The 10,502-nt window shown below is 46.6% G+C and overlaps 2 protein-coding genes across 2 annotated transcripts; one reads left to right on the plus strand and one right to left on the minus strand.

The window, feature by feature from the left end:
- Nucleotides 1-319: 319 nt before the first annotated feature.
- On the minus strand, nt 320-1,334 carry BDP55DRAFT_554824 (uncharacterized protein; the record flags this gene model as incomplete). Its single annotated transcript, XM_060569430.1, has 3 exons — nt 320-417; nt 481-1,210; nt 1,293-1,334. 3 exons carry the CDS (start codon nt 1,332-1,334, stop codon nt 320-322), a joined length of 870 nt encoding a protein of 289 aa, XP_060428094.1.
- Nucleotides 1,335-4,633: 3,299 nt separating this feature from the next.
- BDP55DRAFT_188215 (uncharacterized protein) lies at nt 4,634-5,432 on the plus strand. Its single transcript, XM_060565861.1, has one exon. It carries the CDS (start codon nt 4,798-4,800, stop codon nt 5,305-5,307), a length of 510 nt encoding a protein of 169 aa, XP_060428095.1. The 5' UTR covers nt 4,634-4,797; the 3' UTR covers nt 5,308-5,432.
- Nucleotides 5,433-10,502: the final 5,070 nt, after the last annotated feature.

The following is a 10,502-nucleotide window of genomic DNA, read 5'->3' on the forward strand; positions in this document are numbered from 1 at the left end:
AAAAGTAAGTAAAGTGGTCTGAAATAGTTCGAAGAGGTGTGTTGGTGTGAATGGGTGTTCTGACGCTGGACGTTCGTCTTCACCAAGGTGGCCGCTACTGAGTGGCCAAGTTCTGGAAGGCGTAACATCCTACGGAGGACAGGCGGTAACGACCATGACTGAGCCAATGCCGACCTGCGATGGCCTGGCCCACTTGGTTCTACTTCTCGAAACTTTTGGATGTTGACATTGCGAGTTAAGGTCGTCGACACTGCTAGCCCCCGGATACTCGTGAAGGCTGTGTTGACCCGGCCCGGTATCGGCCGGGCGTAAGGAACTTTCATGACATAATGATGGTTGATTTACCTGAGTCGACAACTTCTTGCACTGCTGATTTTTCCATTGCGAGCAATACTTGGCTGGTGCGGACCAGTAACTCTAATGCCATAGTTAGCCACTTGCCGTTTGCCTGTCAGAAGAGATGGAATACAGTAAACTTACCTTCGTAGTGCAGAGAGTACGCGACTGGAGCATCCTCGTCCAATCCACGGTACACAGGTAGACGCTCCTTGGTGATATCGGTGACGCTGAATCGCAGGCCGACATTCCTTGTAGAGTCGGCCCACAAGATGGTGCTGTCGTCGATTCGCGGTCGCCCTTCGCCTACTGCGCAAATGGCACTCCTGGCGGCTGCCTTTGCTAACCAATGTCTCCAGACGCGTACCACGCCGTTCTCAATACTGCTATGGCTAGCGAGAAGACCAGGGTTTGGACCTGACTTGACTAGGCTAGTTGTTGTGCAAAGTTGGGAGAAGAGCTCTCCGTCATCTAGGATGAGTTCTTGGACGACCGGTTCATCGCCGATTTCTTGTTCAAGTGGGGCGCCCGGCAGCCGTCGACCAAATACCCTCCGCATGCGCCGCGTCTCTTCGGAGACGACCGGGCGGAAGTGGGAGTAGAGTTGAGAGAGATCACGCAAGTCCATGTCTTCCTCGCCGGTCCACTGGTAATCCAGGAAGTCTACGCCTGTAAATCTACACGTCATGGACGGTGTTGAGTTTCTGGCACTTGGGTGGTAGCTCTCCAGCATCACCTCGTGTCCTTCCATCCTCGCAGTGTGAAGGAGGCGGTGTTGTAGTATTGTGGTGGCAGTAGCATTGAAACGGCGGTCGACAGTCGTTAATGGCAGCAGCTGGCGAGACTCAAAGGTAGACAGGATCGCGATGAGGAGCTGTTCGGGGCAGAGGTAGTTAGCGGGAGTGTAGCATAAGAGTGATGGCGCTTAGCTGCGATGGGTAACGGAAGATGCGTACCTCGTTGGGTAATGAGTCGATTGGTGTTGTTAGACTAGACATGTTGGTAGTCGTAGGTTGATAGCAAAGATGTAAGGGGGTTGTAGTTGCTATGTGAAGCAAAGGCTCGTGCCGTCTAGGAAGGATCGGAATAATGCCTCGAGGACATGTCGAGGCAGGGCATATTTAAGTATCTGTCGATGAGGCCGAAGCAATGTCGAAAGGGGAGTGTATGCTGGGATTGCAAGGGGTGGCTGGAGAGAGTGGTCGGATTCAAGGTGAAGGTATCTTGAAGACCTAGGCTAATAAGGTGGAGATGCCGAAAAGCAGGGCACAAAGTCTATCCCTACGGATCAGTAACCAATCGACGAGGACCCTTGCCAGGAACGAAGATCCCGATCGTGGATAGGGGACGCGATGATGAGGGTGTGTCTGCTGTTTACGGTCTTTGTGGCGCGATTGATCCTGATGTGATGGTCGTGCTTTTGGAGCAGCGAAGTGGCTGATGCAAGGTTGATGGTTTCGGGAGTCGAAAACAAAGTGGATGCGGTGACATGTCGGCCAAAAGTTGGATGATTCGAGACAGGGAACTGGGTCTGTCAACCTTCAAGGCTCAAGACCGAGTGGAGAATACCGGACCGTCACGGGCCTGGCTATTTCCGGCGTAATGTCCGCCCGACCAGTTACCGTCTGCCCGGTGTCGGTCAGTGCCGGTGAGCCCGTGAGGTCACTCAGTGACCGTCACTGAGGTGGCTCCTTCCTTTCGAAAATGGCGACCTTCCGAGAGGCTCCTTCCTCTTGGTGGTATTACCTACCTACCAGGGGAATGTAGCTGGATGACTAAGGTATACATGACGCGCCGCGCCGAATTCGGACAAGTGCATCTCCGAAGCGAGAGATCCCGCTGCACCTCTTTTTGCTTCGCTTCTGCGGGCACTTTGCTCGCCAACATCCACCCGGCAGAGACAGTGGAGGCCAACAGCACCATTTCTCAGTCAGAATAACACAATTGTCGACGCTGTTGTTATCTTCGAGGTCTCAAATTGTTTAGTAATCAGTACACTCGTCACAGATACGAAAGTCGCAACGTCCTGCGCCTCGAAGCTCAAAAAGACGAAAACAAAACTCAAAGCCTTGACCAGCCCAATGTCCGGCATTGACCGTCATGTACCGGTTTCGTCCGAATTCCAGGATAACATCATGATCACCCCATCCGAACCGTCTTACGAGCCTCTCGAGTCAGAACCCACTTTCGCACTCCCGAATAAACAGGCGGTGGGAGCCTCAATCTCGGGATTCGTCCTAGCTTCGCAATTCAGGTCCAGACCTCAGAGCCCTGCACGCCCTGTCAAGACCTAACAATAACATGCGTCACGCCTGCTTTATTTTCTCCCCGAGTTATGAGCGAACATGGTCCAAGATTCCTTCTCGAAGAACGTCTGAGCCATGCACACGCCCATGCAGCCCCCCACACGCCCCTGCTCCCCGTCGCGCCTGTTCCTGTCGTTTCCTTGTTCGGCCCGCTGAGATAACAACGTTGATGGCGTGACATGCCATTAACCACCGCGCCGTCGTCGAGCAGCTCAATCCTGATCCAGCCAAAGCCCAGGAACGCAGTACGAATACGGAGTACGCTGCTTGGTTTTCTCAAACTGCGGTACATATGCAGAAAAGTCCCCAAAGCACGTGCGCTTGGTTCCTGTTACCATTGTGCCACCACGTACGGTACGTCAACAACTTGCGCCAGGAGAAGAAGAGGGGGAAGGAAAGCTTCTTCTTCCGCCTACGTGTCAGTCAATCTTCGTCGTCATATGCCAGCGCCCAGATCCTGCCTTCGGATCCTATCCCTCGTTCAGGACGGCATCTCTTATCGTTGTACAGCATTATCACAGATCACGCTGTCAACCTACATCTGCCCTTACGCAGAAGCCAGAGCAAGAGCCTCAGCAGCTATGGAACTCCTAATAAGTTATTGACAGTCTTAACGACGGCGATTCGATGGGCTGTGCGCGCTAGGGGATTAGATGCACGCCGACAGTATGCTGCTTCCACCCATGACCCAACTTCTCAAAACCTTCCTCTGTCGATAATCTCTGTTGCATTGAGCGAAGAAATCTGGAGGACGTAGATGCACAAACACGGGGCGCCGCTCTCGCAGGATCAGGTCTCGAGAACCCGAGCCACACTAGGCCCCAACACGGCGCGGAAGCTAAGGACCTCATTCCGGAGTGATGGCCGCCTGGCGCAAGATGAACGTCAACTTCGACATGAGATAATTGATGCTGATCAGATGAGCTCGGAACCAATAGAAAGAAGGTAAGCCTTTGTGGTTCACTTTAAGGAGAGCCGACTTATGTCTGTTGCTTTTCAAGATATCCAAGCAAAAAATTGCTTCTCAAAAATCACTGCCTCAACGCTAAACCTCATTGTTGGCCTGAACTCTGCAATGACTTCATCTCTGAAATTCTGGTTTACTTCAAGGTAGTCAGTCCATGGGCGCCATACAGGCATCCTTCCGGCCATGCCTGAGAACCTGGATCAAAAGATCACGGTGATTTGAGCCAATATCTCATTGATGGGCAGCGTCCAGACAAACTCGCTCACCTCCGACAAAAATTCCATTTCCAGTTTCCGTACTAATCAGTGAATCCGTTAACTTTCACTCGTGACTCAATTGGTTTCAGTACCTTAGCCTGCAGTCTTTGGTGCTTACCATGGTACCCGTAGCCGTTCTTTCAACCCGCCCGCCACCCGCCGCCTGGTTACAACCCTCAGCCCTCTTCGCCAACCAAAAGGTATGCGTCGGATGAGGTGCCGCGTAACAGCACGCCGTCTCCAAAGAAGAAGAAGTGATGCGAGGCCTCCGTCAATGTTCTTTACCGGTAGGCTTTTGATCGGCTGTGTTGGAGTGGTGACTTGCTGCGAGGGCCTACATTATGGTCAATTTGGTCTGTGAACTATTTGTTTTTCCTTTTTTTCTTTCTTGGAAGGGAAGGGGCTTTGGTATGATTCTCTAGTGGAGGGAATTCTGAAAGAGTGCTTGTATGGAAACGGACTACTGTTAAACGGAATAGATTGCGACTGAAACTTGACGAGGAAATGGGAATCAATAGACCTGCTAACGCCAAAGGCCTGCTATATGAATGCACATGGCTTTGACTGGCACGCTGATTTCGAGTGATGACTGTCACGCCTTGTCTCGAATGAACCTCCCTTGGACGATTTTTCAATTGGAGACTCAGCGTTCGATGTGGCTTGAAGCTGATGGTAATGTACCAAATAGCTCGCCACGTGATTCGAGTGAAGTCAGCCGCCTGAGGCAATCATTCCGGCTAGTTTGACCTCAACAGAGGCGTTTTGAGCTGACGCGGACGAGGACTTCTCTATCTTCGCAAACATTCCCTTACCCCTCGAATCTGATCCTGATCATCGCTGGCCCAAAGCAATTACTCAACGGGGCCAATTCTCCTTCAATCTTTCAATTGACTGCTCTAAATTTCGTGTGCCGCTTTCTGCACAAGAAACCATGGCTAGCCTAAATCCCTCTCCAGCTTCCTGGTGGAAACCCGCCGCCCTACCCCTCTTCACGGGCCTCCTCGCCCTCCTCGGCGCCGCAGACGGATGCCTCAACCTCGCCAAGCCCGAAGGCGGGGCGGCGACTTTCGGCCTCGTGCCCCCGCCGCGGGACACCGTGACCCCGGCACAGTTCGACGCCTTCCACCACGCCCTCGTCAAGGTCAAGGGCGCCCGCAACCTGCACATGTCGTCGTGCATCCTGGCCTTGGTGCTCTACGGCCAGTTTTCCGACGTCTGCCGCGCGTCACCGCTGGCGGCCACAGCGGTGCGGCGGTGCTTGGGGATCGTGCTGATGCTGGGCTCCGGCGTGGGCTTCAGCGGCGCGGCGGTCGTGTCTGAGTACATGGGGAGTTCTGATGCCTCAAGCGAGGCAGTCGCGGTTGGTAGAGCCAAGGTGAAGGGCCATTTGATTGCCAACGTGCCCATCTTGGCTTTGGGGTTGATGTACTTGTTCTACTAATTGACTGCTTGGGCTGATATTTGCGAACATTATCTGTGATGAAATGTGCATTAATTACGACGCTTTACCACCCGATACTTTTTTTCATCACTGTTAGATTATGAGTAATAGCTTTGGCACGGCGTCAAAATTGAACTCCTCAACTCGGCCTTGCCACATCCAACAATCCAAGTGCGGTCTACTACCAACTTCTTCGAGATAGTCAGTCCTTCGGTACTCGGTGTTTTGCCAGATCAACCGGATCATGGCGTCAAAAGCGACCCGAGAATGCTGAGTATGCAGTCTTTGGAACGGAGCGATACACGGAGCAAAAAAGGGGTATCAAATCTTGAGCGATACCATAGCAATATGACACACTTAAGGCTTTCCGTGCTGAAAAGAACGTTCGTTTGATCACCCCTCCACCAGCTTCCTTGTGGCAATTCTCATCCTCTTCCCAGAGAGCCATAGAGGAATCGTCAAAAGAGAGAAAATTCCCATCAGCATGCCAAATATACCAAACGGCTCCGAAGTCCCCTTCTCCTCGACCCAGTGCGCCACGAAAAACGTCCACGCGAACGCAATAATCGCTCGCATGATAGTAACCATGACGAAGCAGTCGCCAGCGAGATGTTGATACGCATCGATGAGCTGTAATTTCTCAGGTTAGAAATCCCGTTGCTCGGCGCGAAAGCACGCGTGGAAAGGATGCATGTAGTTGTTGTTGTTGTTGTATTTAACGCCGTGGCGGCCGGGCTAGAGCCCTTACCGCAGACCTCCCGAAGGGTATATGGCGTGGAGGGCCGTGAGCCAAGGCTACCTATTCTACAGTACGTCGTCTCTTTATATCGTCCTCCAAATTATACCTTATAGCTACTACGCGTTCTATCTATCCCCGGTTCCTGCTAGTACCCTAGTTTCATTCTTTCCTAAATCGTCCTTTAAAATCAGGAGGTTCTTTATAGTCCGCACTTATATTTATATAAGTATGGATACTATTACTATAGATAGATCTTCTAGAAAAAGTCCGTTACGTAGAGAAAGGCCTCGAAGCTTTATAGGTCGGTAATTAATCTTTTAAAATAGGCCTCGAGAGATCCTATAGGGCCTATAGGTTCGGGTATATTACGAGAGTAGAGGGTCGGCCACCGTTGCCTCCTTACTAACGTTAGTTAATAATAAATTAGGTAGTCTACGTCTTTTATCTTTCTACAAGAGCATAAGATTAAAGCGTCGTTATAGTTAAAACGTCGGTAATATTACTTAAAGTCCCTATAACCCGATCGTACCGCTAATAAGTAATATAGCATAGCCTATAACAAGGCTAGTTTAGGAGGGCTAGATAAAGCTACCTTAAGCCCTAAGTCCATATACTATGGCCTTCGCTCTTTATACTACTATCTTTTATAATAGCCCTATAGTTTTTCCTTTATAAGCCGCTTAATACCCGCTAATATTACTATTTAACCTATCCGTACCGGCAGTATCGTTCCTTTTTTAACTAGCCGGTCTATAGCCTCGTTTCCTTTAATATCCTAATATCCTAAAGACTAGTACGTCCATATATTAAAAATCCTGGCTACTTCTTAGATTTTAAGGAACGCCTCTTATAACGAATCCGGCACCTTACTGCGGATACCTTATATAACGCTAGTATTATCGATATATATATAAATTAAATAACCGCGATTAATGAGTAGAGCCCTTTTAAGGCCGGCTTACACTCCTTTAACCTCGGCATCGAACATTTTTACTAGTCTAAGTTGGCCGTACCTTTATATTATACATTTAGAATCTCGGTAAATAACGAAGCCGTACCCTATAGCTCCATTCGTCGCCTTAGAGCCGTCCGAGAAAACGATTATATAACTTTCCAGTACTATCTTTAACTAACGCTTAAAATCTTTTATAGCCTCTTCTTTATATTAAACTACTATCTAATCTTATAAGCTTAGTAGGTACTATAATTAAAGGAACGCTAGTCTTCCGTATTTTAATAGAAGTTTAGCCGTCCGTTATAGTCTTGTTTATTACTATCTTTATTAAGAAAGCCATATAATTAGCAGGTATCGGTAATCGATCCTTTATAATCGGACTATGGCCCATAAGTAGACGCCCTCTAAAGCGACTTTAATTGATAGTAAGCCGGCGTTTTAGAGGAGGCTACTAGTTAGCGTTATCCTCTAGATAGGCAGAACGGCCCTTATCGCTACTATAATAACGCTATTAATCTTCTATACGAGCCCCTTCTGGCCTATATTGATAGGTCTTTTTTAGAGAGGCAGATTCATATCTATCTCCGCTTAGCATCTCGAAGCCGGCTTCGTAATACCTATATACTATATTTTAGTACTAAAGAGCGTAATCGGCAGTACGTAGGAGACAACGGCTTTTCATACGGCGGCCGCTAGTAGTCCTCTTTTTATATTTATAAGCTACCTTAGGTATTAAGCTACCTTCTTTACCACAGCTACTTTTATATTAATATAGTACCAGAAGGACAATCTCTTATCAAACTAAATACCTAGCTAGTATACAGGTTTTATCAAGGCCTTAACCACCAAATCCCCCGCCCTAACCTCTAATAGCTCCGCTAGCTAACCGTACTTCCTAATAAAATAAATAACCTCGCACTTATTTAGATTAAAGGAGACCTTATTCTCTAAACCCCATCTAAGAATACCGGCTATACTTTAGTTAAATATTACGATATTATTCTCTAAGGAGGGGCTTATGGCTAAAATAACGATATTGTCCATATACCCAAATCGCATATCTAGGTCATCTTTAAATATTTCCGTAATATAAAATAAAAAGACGATAAGAAACAAAGGCGACCCCTATAGCAGCCCGCATAATAAAAGAAAGTATTCCGTTATACTTTCTTCTAATCGGACTCTAACGATACAGATACAGCAAAAGCTAAAAATAAGTCTAACTAAGCCGTATAGCCATCCCTACTAACATAGTCTAATAACGAGCCGGTTCTAAAGGATAGAGTCAAACGCCCCTTTTACGTCCATAATTAAAAGTATCGCCATAAGCCCTTTTAGGAGGGCCGTTTCGATATTATAGGTAAAGCAGGTCGTCAGATCAACGGCTAACCTGCCCTATAGGGCTCCGATCTATTACAGACTAACAATATACTCGATAATCGCCAAAGATACCATCCTTCTAGCTATTAATCTCTCAAGTCCTTTACCTAGGCACGAAAGGAATGCGATCGGACACTAGGACCCGGGCTTGGAGGCATCCTTACCGGCCTTCTAGATCATGACCACCTTAGCTCTACAGAAAGGTAAAAGAAAATAGCCGGCCTATATATAAGACTAAAATAGCTACCTAACTAGCTCCAAGATAATACCCTAGCAGGCCTAAAAGAGGCATATAGTGATCCCGTCCATATTAAAGGTCGTTATCTTTATTAAAATAGCCGTCTTTACTTTTTCTCCACTAATATTATCTTATTAAATAATCGCTTACTTTAAGATAATAGGTACGTTAAATAAGTCACCCAGTACGTCATCTTCTATACTAAACCTATTAAAAAGGGCTTTCCAGAGCGCTTAGGCCTTTTCGTTAATATCCTCAATCGTCTAGTTATCTATAATCAATAAGGGTACTCTGGTTAATAAGCTCGCCTTCCGCTAACCTATGACTTAATAAAGGTCCCGGTCTAAAGCGACTTTATCGATCTTTCCGGCCTAATATACTTACTTAACCTTCCTCACAATACTCAGGAATACCTTCCGTTCTTCTATTAGAGAAGGATTTACGTTCTACTCCGTCTCCCAGGCTTATAGGTTACGGGCAGTATAGTACGTTCTATAGGCCTCTATATATTCCTCTATCTACTAAGCCGTACCTTTTCCCTATTTTCCTCTTTTTTTACCGACCGCCTCAATAGCTCGGGAGAAAAGCTTAACGATATAACTTACTTATCCATCCAGGTCTACCGGAGTAGGTTAATCCCCTAAATTAAGCATCATAGCTAGCCCCCCTTCGATTAAGTCTCTTAGCCGAAGTAGTACCGAATCGGGTACTAATAGTAGCCATAGCTATAGGTGGCCCTTTCCCTATAATACTAGGCGTTTAAATAATAATATAACGGCTATAATAGCCTCGTAGTTAGCTCCCAGGTATAACTATAGGCTAACCTACGCATACGTAAAAAAGATATTAGAGAAAGCCAGGTCTAGGATATATCCGTAATCCTAGGTTACTACCCCAATTTTATTAATAAAAGAGAGATTATAGCCATTTACCTAGCCTACGATATCATCTCCCCGGTTCCCGTTCCTCATCCCGGGCTCTTAGAAGTAATAATATATATTAAAGTCACCTATAATTAAAGCTCGCTCTAGGGGTTTAAGTTCTAATAGTATCCCTATTATACGGCTATAGGGATCGTAAGGTTATTTATATACGTTAACGATAGTCGTTATTTTATTAATTACTAGCTATAATACGTCTTTTATATAAATAAGCCTTTACTACTCCACCATCATCCTTATCCCTTTATATATATAGGTTAATACTCTTGGTCTGGTTCTTTTATTATCTTAGAAATCGACCGGGATAAAAAAATCGAAACCTGGGTACGTATTCAATTATACATTTCCATCCTTCTAGCCCGTCCAGGGTTCCTGGACAAAAACCATATCTATCTAAGCCTCCTAGCAGAGCTACAAGAAAGCCGTATACGCCGGGGAGATCTTTCCGATATTACTTTACGTAACGTATAGCATCCATAAGATCGCCGCTCTTAGCTTATGTTTTTAAATCGAGTTTAAGGTAAGTATAGGCATTTACAACGTTATAGTTTGGCTTTTATACTGCCCGTTAGCTCCTACTTAATATAGGTAATATAAGACGGTCGATAAAGGTATTATCGAGGGAATCTTTGCCCTTACCTTCGTCCGCCTCGTCTTTATCCATATTACTACTATTAGTATTTCCGTTACTAAGGTAAACGATTAAGCTTATAGAAGGTATTCTTATACGTATACGCTTGGTACCAGGTTACTAGTTCTAGCTGGTAGAAGTAGGGACGCCTACTGCCTCTTAACTATTATTAGATTAAATAGCCTTATATAGAGTATCCGATACTTTTTAGCCAGCCTTCCGGATCCAAGCCTACTCCTTTTAACCAGGAAGAGAGATAACGCCGTTTACGGCCAAAGGCCTTACTAGGCAGTCTATATAGCTGGTTTAGA

This window comes from Colletotrichum godetiae (assembly GCF_030913485.1).
Source record: "Colletotrichum godetiae strain CBS 193.32 chromosome Unknown BDP55scaffold_27, whole genome shotgun sequence".
Classification (NCBI taxonomy): Eukaryota; Fungi; Ascomycota; class Sordariomycetes; order Glomerellales; family Glomerellaceae; genus Colletotrichum; species Colletotrichum godetiae.